Here is a 14775-nt window from a genome sequence, read left to right as displayed (position 1 = left end):
AGTGGCACTGTCCCCACTAGGCTGAGGCACATCCTTTATGTGGATGTGCCTCAGGCAGACACCCAGGCAAAGCACGCAGGGCAACTCGGATAAAGACCTGACCACCTCTGTGTCAAAGCCAAGAGGATGTTTTTTCTGCTTGGAGGAGGGTAGGCTGGGAAGGAGGTGGATGGAAGGGTGGTTATTTAATGTATCTCAAACAGTGTGTGGTGGGATTGACATGCTACATTTAGGGGCCCTTGACCTTGGGAAAGGGGCAGGCTGTGGAGTCCAGCGTTGGTGGGAAGGGCAAATGGGCTCAGCAGTTGGAACTTGAAAGCCTTTGCACTCAGGTGGGCTGGGCACAGACCCTGGTCCTCACCCTAACTGGGGGTCTCTCTCAGCCACATTCTGGACATGAACCCTGGCTGGGCTGTGTATGTGAGGGTCACCCAGGCTGGGTGTGCCTAGCAGCATGCCTGACCCTCCTGAGCTGTCAGCAAAGGCTGTCCCATAGGGCTGAGGCTGGTAGGCAAGTCCAAGTTAGTAGGGGAGGAGGGCTGTCAGGTGGGGGCCCTGCTGTGTGGAATGACAGGTGCGCTGGGTTTCCTGGGTGCCCCTTGCTTAGCAGTGGCACAGCATTTGAGAAATGTGAAGAATTGGGGTTTGGTCCATGCCTCTGTAGCAAAGCAGAGTCGCTCTGTTGTGGGCACCAGGGATGGCCTGAAGGAACGTTGTAGAGCAGGGGAAGAAGGCCCCGTGGGTCTGCATCTGGCTCGGTGGGATAACCAGCCATGTGACTGTGAGCCGGTCACTGCCCTGTCCTGCTCCTTCCCTTTAAAGGGACAAGGCAGGTTGAGTCCCTGCAGATCCTGCACTGAGAGAAGTGCCGTGCAGAGAGCTCAGGTTGTTAGATCCTGCCCAGAACATGATCCCTGTTGTATCTGCCGAGGGCTTGGATCTAAGGTGCCAGCATCTCAGTGCAATGCTTTTTTTCATTGTTGTTGTGGATCTGGGGATGGAACCCAGGGCCTTGTGTGTACTAGCACGTGCTCTGCCTGAGCCCCACCCTGCCTTCTCAGCACTCTGGCCTGCACACTTAGTCACGGGGCTCACTGAGCTAGCTTTCCTTATTTCCTTCCTTCCTTTTCAGAATACAAATTCAGTGCCAGGTGGACCAAAGTCATGGGCACAGCTGAATGGAAAGCCAGCAGGACACGAAGGTGGTAAGTGTGTGCAGGTGTGCGTGTGGCCCTGGTCTATGGGGAGCCCAGGGGGTGAGTTCTCTCCAGACTGTTCTGGTTGGGGCGAGGCACCCACCTGCTCTGTGGAATCTGTTCTCCAAGTCTTCATGTTCATGGTGCCCTGGCCTTTGCCAGTGGTGGAGTTGCTACTTCTGCAAAAATGTTGCCTCTGACTCCAGTGACTATCATCGCTGGAGACGTTCCTCTTGAATGTCCCAGACCTAGCTGAAGCCTGCTGGAGTCACATGGATGCGCCTTCTGGGTGGGAGCTGCTGGTGGAAGGCTTCCTGCCTGCAGCCATAGTGCGCCCAGTGGAGGTGGCACATCTTGCCTCATGCCCTGCCCCAGGGGTCGGTTGGGTGGGGCCTCGTGTCTTCCCAGGTGGCCTCCTAGTGCCACCTGCCAGCACAGATGCCCACAGCATGGCTCGCTTGGAACCACTTCAGGGCAGCGGGGCCTTCAGCGTGTGGAGCAGGAGAGCAGACGTGGGATGATGCTGGTCTCAACTGGCTCTCTGTATCCTCTGGCTCTCTCCACAGGTTTAAGGGGCTCAAGCCGACTGTTATCCTTCTCTCCCGAGGAATTTCCGACGCTGAAAGCAGCTGGAGGGCAGGACAAGGCTGGCAAAGAAAAGGGCGTCTTAGATCTGTCGTATGGGCCAGGACCAAGCCTCCGCCCTCAGAGTAAGTGAATGGCCATGTTGTCCTGCTCCCCTTCCTTTCTGCCCTCTTAGAGGGTGTCGGAGCTTCTGGGCCCCAGGCTGCCTCCACCAGACCCATGTTCTGCTGGACTTCTTCTCTAGGCCCTCCCTGCCTCCGCCTGTCTTGCCTCTGGGTTAGGCCAGGCCTGTCCCCTCCTGTCTGTCTGCTGTGCTGGATATTTGCATCAAGGACATGCCCAAGGCCAGCCCACTGGAGTCCCTGGTAAACATACAAGTCCAGAGCTTGTTTCTAAGCCAGTTCTTTCTAGACCTAATGGAGCCTGTTGGAGTCACTGGGGAAGTTAGCTTCCAGCCTACTCCAGTCAGACCACACTCTCCACACTCTGGGGCTGCTCTGCAGCCAGCCCACACTACTGCCCTCTGCTGGTGTCTGGCATGGGGCCTGCAGGACTGTGGCAATGCTTGCTGCAGCTGGTGCTTCCTGGAGGTCTGGGGTGGCTTGAGGTTTGGGTGTTTAGGCCAGGGATGCTCAAGTACCTCCTATGTTCAGGTCTTGCAGCGGAATGGGCTGTTGTTTGCTTGTCTTGAGTAATCCCCAAGGCCTTTCCTGTTGCTGACTCTGATGCCAGGGCACAGTTGTCCTGTGAACTCCATGACCACTGTGCTTCTCTGCTTAGGACAAGGACTTTTCAGTGGCCTGCAGGGGTTCATTTTGTTTGCTGCAAATATATAACCAAGTTGTGTAGAACAGAATTGTGTCTTTCTGGGATTAATTCAGATGAGTTGCTGTGTAGGACTATGAAAGTGTGGGACTAGAAGCAGCTTCTGGAATTAGTTCCTTTTCATTTGAAAAAATGAGGATGTGGGTGGCCCAAAGGGTGACCTCGCTTGCCTGGAATCACCTGGCAAAGTGGGAGCAGCTTGGCTGCCTGGCTCACCTGGTTTCAGCTCCTAACCAGAAGCTGACTGACCAGAGTCCTTCCACCCCTCCAGTGCCTCCCTGGCCCATACAGCAGTCCCCCTAGTCTGCAGTTTCTCTCCACAGTTTGTTGTCTGTGGGCAGCCACCTCTAAAACTACTACTGGAGGTTTGTTTTGTTTTTGTTGTTTTGCTGGGTTCAAAATTCAGGGCCTCATATGTGCTAAGGCAGGCACTGTACCAGGGAGCCACACCACAGCCCTTGACTGCAGGTTCTGAGGGAGAGGGTTTGCGTGTGCATGCGTATTATAGTGTGCTGTTTTAGTTGCTCATCTCTCCCTGTGCCCGCTGGCAAGTTGATCTTTGTCAAGGGCAAGTGTGTGTGTCCAGGTTTGGTATGTCCATGGTTCTAGGTGTTCCTTCGGGGTCTTGGAATGTTCCCCTTGGATGCGAGGCTATTGTCACACCTTCTACCAGACAGACTCGTTGGGTGCTGGAGGCACCACCTTACAGAGAGACGGTCTTTGAGGTCTACCTGTGCTCTATGTGCCACAGGGATGTTAGATGCTGCTGCTAGTCAATGGGCAGCATGGGGCAGGACCCGCTCTGGCTGTAGTGGAGTCCAGTGCTGAGTGCAGTCCACACAGGCAGGGCTGGTGTGTGTTGAGTAGGTCTGTGGCTGTTCTCAGGGCTTTATTTCCCTGGGTTCTGTGCTGTGTGGGGTGTGTGACCTCTATTTGGGAGGAATCTGTGTCTGCACCTGTCCTCTCTGGGCAGATCTTATTTTAAATCTCTGACAATCTGACTTCCCTCGAAGTTTAACTTGCTGGCCAGCTGTCTGCCCCAGCCTCTCTTGGAAGACCAGATGGATGGTTCTTTTCTTTTTTTCCCCCCCTCCATTTTTTGGTGAATAAAGGGGTCCCCTGATCTCTGGGACCTCACAGATCCCTCCCTCCCCTCCTCTTTCCTCTCTCTTCCTGCTCCCATCAACTTGCAGATGTGACAAGCTGGAGGGAGGGCGGTGGGCGAAGCACAGCTTCTGCAGCGTCTCTGAGCACCTCCCCAGCTGAGCCGGGCAGCAGGAACGCCAGTGCTGGGGACGGAGCCCTCTCCTCGGCATGTACCAGCGATTCTAAAGACCCCTCTCTCCGCCCGGCTCCTCCTGTCCGCAAAGGGACATCGCAGTTCCTGGGAAACGTGTACCACCCTCCCACGTACCATGACATGCTCCCTGCTTTTGTAAGTCCCCTGTGCGGTCCCAGCACTCAGCCATTCACGTCTAGCAGAGCCTAATTCAGTGGCCAAAAGTCACCTTGGGCTCTCCCTCCCGGGTTCACTCCGCCCAGGGAGCCTATTCTGTAGGTTCCCAGCAGATCTGCATTTGCCCTCCACCCTTCTCAGGTGCTGTGGCCTCTGGCCCTTGCCTGGGTGAGGGATGTTATTGGCATGGTGGTCTTTTAGATGAAGGAGAGGTGGGTGTTCCCAGACAGGGTTCCCAAACTTACCTACCCACAGCAGGTGGGGAATGGGCCAGAGGGGAAGGCTCATGAGGAAACCCTCAGCCTTCCCTGTTTCTTCTTCCCATTATCCACTTTTCAAAACAAATTCCAATTTAAGTGGAGCTTGGAATTTGGGTCATTGCCAGAAACCCTCTTCTTTGGTGTTATGTTTCAGATGTGTTCACCACAGTCATCAGAGAACCAGGGTCCAGTGGAACGAGGCTCCTTCCCTCTTCCTCAGCTCCGTCTGGAACCCCGTGCTCCTTTTAGACAGTTCCAGATCAATGGCCAAGATGGGTAAGTGAGCTCCACAGTACAGTGCACAGGGTTTCCTGGTGGGGCTGACACTGGAGACTGCACAGACTCAAAGCCACTCCAGGCCCCAGGCTGTGTGGGCTGTGGGGGGGGCAGGTTGAGGGCTTGGGCCATGCTAGAGTTCAGCACTGGGGAGGCAGAGCTTCCCACTGGGTGTTTGCTTATTATGTATTTCTTTTAAAAGGAAACAGTGTAAATATTAGCTCAAAAATGAACCTGTGCAATGTAGGATTTATTTTTGGGAAAGTGTTTGTGCTTCCCTGTGTGTTCACGGCCCTTCATGTGGACTTCTCTCACCTCAGGAAAGAGAGCAGGCTGGGGCTGACCCGCCCCGTCCGCCCACTGAGGCAGCTGGTGGAACGGGCACCACGGCCCACCATCATCAATGCCGAAAACCTGAAGGGCCTGGATGATCTGGACACTGATGCTGACGACGGCTGGGCAGGTGGGTGTGGCCCGCGGGCAGGCTGGAGGCCCACTCTGCTTGCCCCTGTGGCACACTTGCCCCTGAGGAGGCAGCGGGTTCAGGCCTGTGCGTCTGCGTCTGCAGTTAGACCCGGTGACTTCCTGAGCAGGCTGGATCTTCTTTTGGTCTTCACTCTTGATCTTAGAGCTGTGGGAGATTTTGATGTTAGCTTTTCAAAGAACTTATTTATCTGTTTATTTTTAGTTATAGATGGACACAATACTTTTATTTTACTTATTTATTTTATGTGATCTGAGGATCAGACCCAGTGCCTCATATATGCTAGGCAAGTGCTCTACCACTCAGCCCCAGCCCCCCCTCAAGGAACTTTTTCTTTTTTTCTTTCTTTTTTTAAAAAAATATTTATTTATTTATTTATTTTTAGTTCTCGGCAGACACAACAACATCTTTGTTGGTATGTGGTGCTGAGGATCGAACCCGGGTCGCACGCATGCCAGGCGAGCGCGTTACCGCTTGAGCCACATCCCCAGCCCCCCCTCAAGGAACTTTTGACAATGGAAAATTTTAAAAATCATAAGAAACAAGCTTCTAGCTATTTGTCACCTAACTTCAGGAAGTACCAGCATTACATTGTTTTTATTCCTTTATCTCTGCCCACTCCCCTTCCCAGCCTGATTCTTTATTTTCAGCTAAGTTCTAAATACATTGTAAAAGCACGGGGTCTCCTGTGGGGTGTGTTCAGTGGATACACTTGCAGTGAGCATCTATGTGAAAAGACGGACAATTCACACCACTGGAGGATTCCCTGGGTCCCTTCTTAGTCGATTGGCCTTCCTGACTCTACCCAAGAGGTTCCAAGTCTTTTGATTGATTTTACTGTAGATTAATTTTGCCTATTGTACAACATCAAATGAATGGATTCATACAATTCTAAACCTGTATAATGGTTTTTTAATTTTATTTTTTTGTGTGGGATTGAGCCCAGGGTATTGCACATGCTAGGCAAGTGCTCCACCACAGAGCTACATCCCCACCCCTGTATGATTTTTTGTTTTTTGATAGTCATCATTCTTAGGCATATCTGTCATTACTTTCAAGTGCTAAAATGTGTTTTTATTATTATCATTATTATTATTATTTTTTCCTTGGTACCAGGGATTGAATTCAGGGACACTCAACCACTGATCCACATCTCTGGCTTTATTTTATGTTTTATTTAGAGTCAGGTTCTCAGTGAGTTGCTTAGTGCCTTGTTTCTGAGGCTGGCTTTGAACTCGTGATCCTCCTGCCTCAGCCTGCCAAGCTGCTGGAATTACAGGCGTACGCTACCATGCTCAGCTTGAGATGTGTTTTATTGTATTGATTTACTGAAATTGTTTTATCCTTTTGAAAGTCCCATTAAGAATGGTATCTGGGCTGGGGCTGTAGCTCAGTGGTAGAGCTCTTACCTCGCATGTGTGAGGCACTGAGTTTGATCCTCAGTACCCATAAAAATAAATTTAAAGAAAGGTATTATGTCCATCTACAATTAAAAAAAAAATAAAATGTTAACTTTATGCCAGGTATGGTGGTGTACACCTGTAATCCCAGTGGCTTGAGAGGCTGAAGCAGCAGGATCACAAGTTCCAACCAGCCTCAGCAATTTAGTGAGGCCCTAAACAACTCAGTGAGACTCTGTCTCTAAATAAAATACAAAATAGGGCTGGGGATGTGGCTCAGTGGTCGAGTGCCCCTGAGTTAATCTCTTGTACCATGGAAACAACAACAACAACAATAGCAACAAAATGAAGAATGAAATCTTCATTCCTCCTAGATCAACATCCCCGAGCAGGGCTGCTGAGCCTGAGGGTAGACCTGCAGTTAGGTTGATGGAGTTCATAGCCCACCAGCCTCTCCCGCGGTTGTACCATGTCATATTCGTGCAGCAGGCTGTGGAGCTCAGTGCTTGGCATCCTCACATTTTGGGGCTTGTCCTTGTGGTCTTAGCCGTCCTGGTGCATTGCGCTTCTGATCTACTCTTGCATGGCACTGGTGACGGTATCCTGTGCTCTGCTGCGCCTCACGGTTCACCCTTGCCCAGTGCCTGTGTGACTTCATTTTCTTCCATGTTAGACTACTACTAGTCCTTTGTGACTTCACATTGCACTTTTTTTTTTTTCTATTTCAGTCTTTTTTTTTTTTTTTTAAAGCTCTATTTTGATAAGCAGATGTTTTTAACTTGGATGCAGATTGATTTACAAACTTTTTTATGGTTATCACTTCTGCGTCCTTTTTAGGAACTGCTCTTCTACTTGGTTGAAAAAGACCCCTGATGTCTTTTAGCTTTGCCTGTTGCTTTGGGTCTTGGTCCAGGTTGGACTCATCTTCGTGGGGCTGTAGCGCAACAGTCTGGGATCACTTTCCCTACACGGATGCACACTTTCCCTCTACTATTTGTTGTTGAGACTTTCTTGTCCCTATTGAATTGCTTTTTTGACACTTTTGCCAAAAATCTTTTGACCATGTGAGTGTTGGTGTGTTAGTCTTGATGCCAGTTGCACACTGTAGCTTTATAGGAAATCCTGAATTCAGGTAGTGTAACATTTTTTTTTTTTTTTTAACATTGTTGAATATTCAAGCTCTTTGCATTTTCGTGCAAATTTAGAACCAACTATGAGTATTTACAAAGAGCCTGCAGGCATTTTGTTTAGAACCTGTTGAGTCTATATCCAGATAAGTGACACCTCAATTTTGAATCTTCAATTTTAGGAGCCTGGCGAATCTCTTTATTAGGTTTTCATTCCCTCAACAGTGTTGTATAATTCCCACTGTAGAGGCCATGAGCATCTTCTGTTATGTTCATTTGCTAATAGAGCACATGGTTAGTACGTGCAAAGTCCTGAGTTCAATCCCCAGCACCACCACCAAAAAGAAAGAGAAAAGAAAAGCTGGGTGCGGGGGCACATACCTGTAGTTGCAGGAACTTCGGAGGCTGAGACTGGAGGATGTTGTGAGCCCAGGAGTTCAGCACTAGCCTAAGCAACATAGTGAGACCCTGTGAAATTAAAAATATAGATATATTTCCAGGCTTTTTGTTTTTATTTTTGGTCCTAGAGACTACCACTAAGCTGTATCCCCAGCCCTTCCTATTTTATTTTGAGACAGGGTCTTGCTATTGAGTTGTTGGAATTTTAGGTGTATCCACTGTGCCTGGCTCTTTATCCTTTTGATGTCTGTAGGATCTGTTGTGACGGACTCTCTTTTGTTCCTGATAATTTGGTAATACTTGTCTTCTCTTTCTTGTTCCATTCTGCCAAGGAATTATTAATTTTATTAATCTTTACATTGACTTACCTTTTGTGTTTATTTCTGGTTTTTATACCAATTCTAAATGTTCTCATTTTAATTATTGAGGCATTTCTATGTTTCTAATAGTTTTACTATAGTCAGCATATTCTGTATGGTTTCAGTTCTTTTGAACTCATAGAGGCTAACTTTATGACTAGGGTAATGATCTACCTTGGAGAAAATCCCAAGTGCTCTTGAAAGGAATGTGTGAGATGCTCCGTCCCAGCTCCTAGCATGTGCCCAGTGTCACCTGACCTCAGCCATGGGAAACACATTCCTGATTGTTGGTGCTGCCGTGAGCTGGTCACTGTGCCAGGTGCACTTCCTGGTTTCCACAGCAGCCTCACAGGGGCAGATGTGGTTCCCATTTTGCTGATAAGGGGTTGAAAGCCACGCCACGTTCTGTTGCTGGGTGTCTTGGTCTGTAAAGACAGCCTGCTCACGTTGGTCAGTGGCACCTTTCAGACCCTGTATGTTTAAAGCTTGTAGAGTTGTATCCTTACCTTTTAATTCCGTTGGTTTCTGCTTCTTTTATCTTGAAGCTGTCGTTAAACATACACGCATTTATAGTTTTGAGGTCCTTGTCTCCAGTGGTATTTCTTTCTTTCTTTTTTGGTACCGGGTGCTTAACCACTGAGCCACAACCCCAGCCAGTTTTATATTTTATTTAGAGACAGGGGCTCACTAAGTTATTTAGGGCCTTGCTGAGTTGCTGAGGCTGGCTTTGAACTTGCGATCCCCTTGCCTCAGCCTCCTGAGCTGCTGGGCTTACAGATGTGGCCACATGCCCAGCTCTGGTGTGTTTCCTGCAGTCCCCCTTGCCCTGTGTCAGCACCCATGGTCTGAATTCCCATGTTGCTCTCGTTGCATATCGTTTGCCTTTCAAGCCATTTGTATTTAAAGTGGTTATTAGTGGACAGCATAGATTTATAAGTTGCTTTTTCAACTCCAACTCTGACCTTTAATTGGATTTTTTTTTGTTCCTCATTTTGAAAGATAAGAGTCGCATAACAAATTTTCATATATCAAGAAATTTGCCCCTTTAAAATCTCCTATTTGGTTGTTTTTAGTTAGTCATAAGGTGCGAACATCACCAGGCTCCCACTCCAGAATGGTCCCATCACCCCGTGCTGTAGCAGTACCACCAACCTCCAGTCCCTTGGTGACTGACTCTTCTTCTCCCCGTGCTGGTGGATTTGCATATTCTGCACATTTCACGTGCAGGAAGTCTTGCAGAGAGTGGCTTCTCGCCCATCATGGTAGTCATCCTGTTGTGTGCACCATCACGATTTGTCTACCCACATGCCAGTTAATGAACACTTTCTGCCACCGGGCTGTGTGGGGTGGGGGTTCCTGGAGCAAGACTGTGCCTTGAGCATTTCCCAGTGAGGTTCCGTGCCGCTAGGGCAGTCTGCAGTTTGGTTTCTGCCTGCTTTGCTCACTTTCCTATGCCTTGAAATAACATTTTAAAAACATTTTGAGCAGAATTAACAGTTGTTGTCTAACACAGCTGCTTTGCTCCTGCTGGACTGCAGGACCTCCCTTCCCGGTCACCTGCAGGTGAGCAACACCATGTTCTCATTTTGTTTCAAAATCTTCCTGGGCTCTCTTGTTGTTGTAGGCCTCCACGAAGAAGTAGACTATTCAGAGAAATTGAAGTTCAGCGATGATGAAGAGGAGGAAGAGGTTGGGAAGGATGGCCGGCCAAAGTGGTAAGGTGCCCTGTTCCAGCTCCTAGTATGCGTCCAGTGTCACCTGACCTCAGCCATGGGGAATGCATCCCTGCATGTTGGTGCTGCCATGAGCCGGTCTGTGTCCTGGTTTCCACAGCGGAATTGCAGGGGCAGATATGATTTCCGGTTTGCAGATAATCATATCTGAGGACAGCTGTTGGGGAATGGAGCCAGGCTTTGTATCTAGGCATGACCAGGACCTGTGCCTTGAATCTCTTGACTTGGACTCGTGTTTTCCCGAGTGTTATGCAGATGGCTTCTTCCACGGAGGTTTGTGGTGTCGTGCCCAGAAAGGCTTCTGTAGCCAGGCAGTTTGGAAAGCCACCTAGGTTCAGCTGCTTCCCTCCAGGATCTCCAGGGGCTTGAGCATGCTGCCCAGTGCTGGGGAGGAGGGCAGCAGGAGGTGGGGTGATGCCAGGTCCCACACTCATTGGAGCTCCTCATTCTTCTTCTGGTGTTGGCCTGTGTCACTGGACTGCTTTCAACCAGTGCCCATTGGAAAATACTGCATCATGCACTTGGTTTCTTTAGTTCTCATCTTGGTGTCAGTAGCTCCAGCTGCTGCAGTTGAAGTGATGTGATACCTGTGGCTGCCCTGTGGTTTTTCTGCCCTCACTGCCTCTGCAGAACTGCCCATCTCCTTGCCACATGACCGCTGCACTTTTTTTTGGCGGAGGGTACCGGGAATTGAACTCAGGGCCACTCGACCACTGAGCCACATCCCAGCCCTGTTTTGTATTTTATTTAGAGACAGGGTCTCACTGAATTGCTTAGCGCCTCACTGAGGCTGGCTTTGAACTTGTGATCCTCCTGTCTCAGCCTCCCAAGCTGCTAGGATTACAGGTGTGGCCACCGCGCCTGGCCTGCGCTTTTTTTTTTAAAGCATGCTCACTGCTGCCCTGCCTCAGGTGGCAGTGCTTAGTTATGGCAGGCGGTTCTTCCACTTGTTTTCTCATCAGTAACTGCACATTCATGCAGTGGAGCCTGTGAGTCTTTTGCTTGTTATTCCCTCTCTGCTCTGAAGCCCCTGCTGTTAGTGCCCCTCTTCTGGAGGGAGCCAGGAACAAGCTTCAATCACTTGTTTCTAGTGAGATACAAAAGAATGAACTAGCTGATGTGTCTCTGGGTCAGTTCTTGGAACATGGCGCTCAGAGGAATGTGACCAAGAATTTAAATTGGAAGTAAAGACATGAATGCTGCAGTCTCATGGGAGCAGCAGGACAGTTGTTCTGTCCCTCAGTTGACATGGAGCTAGGCATGGACTTTGGGCCTAGTTTTGCCCCTAGCTGTGACCAAGTACACCTTCAGTTCAAGAATGCTCAAATGACCTCCCCGCCCCGCAGACCTGCTCCTCTTTCAGTGTTCCCTGAGCTGGGTGATGCTGTCCAACTCTGAGAGACTCCCTTATGTATTTCCCAGTCTTTATTTCCTCATGGGTGATGGGCTCCTGGAACCTCCCTGCCTCTGCCACGTCCTCCTCTTTGTCTTTGGGGCCCCTAGGGCCAGCATCCTCCTTGTCTGACCACCCAGAGGCCACCAGTGTTGTCTCCTTTCTCTCACCTGTGTTTGTACTGTGTCTACTTACCTGCCTGAAACAGGTCTTCTCTGATGGGCAGGTCAGAGGCCCTTAGCAGTTGCTCTTTCTGTCTTTTCCTCATGCGCCTTCCTTGTGTCATGCTCCTGCACACACACACCGGTGTGTGTGCGGACACACATGGTGTGTACGCTAACCATCCCCATCAGCCCTTCCTGGCCCTGGGCTGCCTCACGGGCACCTGCAGGTGCACCTGTGTCTGGCTGCTGCACTGGGCTGCACCTTGTCCCTCCTGTGAAGCCCCTGGTGCCCCCTTCTGTGCGAGGTGTTCCTTCTCTGCTCCTCCTCCAGCGCCGCCCTCTGTTCCTTGGGGTTCTGGTTGAGCCCCTCCCTGTGCAGAGCCCAGGAGGAGCTGCAGTCTGTGGATGCAGAGTCCTGCCTCTAAGTTGCTGGCTCCTGCCTGCAAGAGGAGCCCGCTAACCTCTGAGGCTCAGTGTCAGCTCTTTCATTGGGGGTAACCAGGGTGTCTCTCCGCAGTCAGTGAAGTAATGAGTGTCACGTGCCCTGCCTGGAACTTTGTGTGAGAGTGACCTGGCAGTGCTGGTTTTGGGTTTGGGAGCTCATGTGCAGAGGGCCGGGGGGGATCTGTTTGATAGGGGAGATTGGTGTATGCACAGCTGGCTTCAGTGCTCCCCCGGGCCCCTGACTGCTGGGATCAGACATGCTTGACTGCCTGGGAATATTTCATGCTGAGTGCCATTTGTCCTAGGAACAGCTGGGACCCGAGAACGCAGCGACAGTTGTCCCTGAGCTCTGCAGACAGTGCTGATGCCAAGCGCACTCAAGAGGAAGGGAAGGACTGGGGCGAAGCTGTGGGTATGTCTCGTGTTGCCCGAAAGGTGCCGGAGCCTCAGCCACCTTCCAGAAAGCTTCATGGCTGGGCATCAGGCCCAGACTACCAGGTACTGTGGACCTGGGGGGTTCTGCACCTAGCTATTTTGCTGGGACTCTCCCTTCCTCCCTGTCTCTTTCCCATTCTCACTCTCAAAATTCACTTGCCCAGAGTTTCAAAGACAGAGATGACAACAGGTCTTCTAGCCTCTGATCTCTGTTTTGCACTTCACCGAGAATGTGGCTGGGTTCCTGAAAAGTCCTGGGAAACATTTCTTCTGCTTATTTTAAGCAACACAAAGTTACAGAAAAATTGGAATTATAATATGAAGAAGATTTTTTCCGAGCCAACTTGATCAGTTCTCTTGCTGCAGAGCACTGACACTCTTTTGAGGTGACCTTGGTCAAAACCAGGGAGGAGTGTTGATTCTGCCGACTAGTCCTCAGAGCTATTACGTTCCCAGCTGTCACCCAAGGTCCTTTGTACCAGGGAATCTGGCTCAGAGCCACATGTCACACTTACCCGTGCTCAGCCAGTTCCGCCTCTCCTGACCTGGGGGCTTCTGAAGTTGCAAGCTAGTCCCTCAGGTTGGGCTGTCTGGTGCTTGTGTGCTGGGCCCAAGGCTCCTGTCCTGGCAGGAGATTCTCAGGTTCTTCTTTGTTTTCCACCTGGTGACCTTGACTTGACGTTGGCCTTGGGGACATGTGCTTTGATTTCATGGTTGATGTGGCATCTGCCACATTTTGGCTTTAGAGTTACTCATTTCTCTGTTATTGACAAGAAACTTGCTGGAAAAAAAAAATAAGACTGCATATCCCTTTACCATTGTTTATTTTTTTCAGTGACTTGTAACCTTGGCACTAGATTGTCTGGTTTGGCTTTGGGAGCCTCTCTGGCCTGTGTTTAGCACTCCTTTCTTTCTGGAGGATAACCCAGTCCACACTCCTCCTATCTTAGACCTCACTTTGTCCTGGATTAACCGTTTCTCCAAGAAGTCCTGGTTCCTTTGATTGACATTATGTTTAGAAACCAGTATCTAGACTCTGGGAGCCCCCTGCTATTGGGTGTCTGTGTTCCTGGGCCTTCTCCTGGACACGGAATGTGTGTGTCAGCACGCATGTTCAGAGCTGTGCTCTTTCTGGATCTGTCTCTGTTGGAAACCCTGAGGTTGCAGGACTGCCTCCAGTTCCAGGGAATCCTCTCCTCTCCTCTCTGTTGGTTGGTTCTCTTTCCTGCAGCAGTGAGAAGTCATGTTATCCCTAGGTTTTATTCTTACTGGCTCAGCACCTGCTTGGGACTAACCAGTCTGCTGCACCTGCTTGGGACTAACCCCTTCTGCTGCCCCTCCCTGCCTGTGCAAGTGCCCTCCCCCTATGATATCACCCCTGTTTCACAGTGCCCTGAATGTCCCTGCTCAGTGCTCTCCTCATGATTGTCCTCTCTGCCCACTTGGGCTCTGCCTCCCTTCTGAGGCCACTTCTCCATGTGCACACTTTCATCTTGCTGACTAGAGCCACCTGCACTGAGCCAGTATGACTCCCTGGCCCTGGACACCTACACGACCTGGCCACAGCTAGTGGCATCAGGGCTGAATTGTTCAGGAGGCTGTGGACTGGGTAGAAGAGGCACTATTTTGAGTAGTCTAGGTGAACTTGCCATTTTCAATTTGGGTTCTCCTTCTGCACTTTCTTACCTTCAGTCTTATTAAGTACTTGGTGTGCCAGGCACTGTGCTGGGCATAGGGCAACAGAGTGAAAATAGAATGCACACAGTGCCACTCCTGGAAATTATCTTGCAGGGGGTTTAAATTTTCACTCATACATTGATTGGGGTAGCTCAGTATTCAAAAGGTTTCACTTTAATCTGGTCATATGCTAGAAGTTAACTGAAAAAGGCAACAGGAACAAAATCTATATAATTTATGCACCCAAGTTTATTCTGACCAAATCACTGACTATTCTATGAAATGATGGATAGCCATAGGGCAGCACAGTGGATGCACCAGAGGTCTTGACAGTGAACACAGAGTTTGTGGTCCTGTTTCTAGGAAATTGTCTAAGTAAATAACCCAAGTGTAAGGCTGTGTTGAGGTTCACCTGGAGGGTGGGTGAGCACCAGTGAGCAAGTGGTTAATGGTATGAGCCCTGCAGAGATCAGTGAGTAGCCCTGCCCCTGGCACAGGCAGTGGTTCATGTTCAATGGCAAAGTGTAAGGAAAGTGCACAGTTGGGTCCAGAGTATATCATG

The 14775-nt window shown here is 49.9% G+C and overlaps 1 protein-coding gene across 14 annotated transcripts in view; it reads left to right on the top strand.

Annotated features, from left to right (window-relative positions):
• Nucleotides 1–14775, top strand: part of Prrc2b (proline rich coiled-coil 2B) — a 78635-nt gene that overhangs the window by 31419 nt on the left and 32441 nt on the right. For 13 of the 14 annotated variants that reach the window (XM_077108783.1, XM_077108794.1, XM_077108791.1 and 10 more), the window contains exons 5-11: nucleotides 1133–1205; nucleotides 1763–1906; nucleotides 3800–4041; nucleotides 4477–4598; nucleotides 4919–5061; nucleotides 9992–10082; nucleotides 12407–12599. In XM_077108783.1, coding sequence (XP_076964898.1) covers nucleotides 1133–1205; nucleotides 1763–1906; nucleotides 3800–4041; nucleotides 4477–4598; nucleotides 4919–5061; nucleotides 9992–10082; nucleotides 12407–12599 — 1008 coding nt within the window. The remainder of the gene's footprint in view (nucleotides 1–1132; nucleotides 1206–1762; nucleotides 1907–3799; nucleotides 4042–4476; nucleotides 4599–4918; nucleotides 5062–9991; nucleotides 10083–12406; nucleotides 12600–14775) is intronic. The other variant, XM_077108787.1, reaches the window with a different exon arrangement.

This window comes from Callospermophilus lateralis, chromosome 2 (genome assembly GCF_048772815.1).
Source record: "Callospermophilus lateralis isolate mCalLat2 chromosome 2, mCalLat2.hap1, whole genome shotgun sequence".
Taxonomy (NCBI): Eukaryota; Metazoa; Chordata; class Mammalia; order Rodentia; family Sciuridae; genus Callospermophilus; species Callospermophilus lateralis.
Note: the sequence above shows the minus strand (reverse complement) of the source record. Positions and strands in the feature narration are given on the sequence as shown.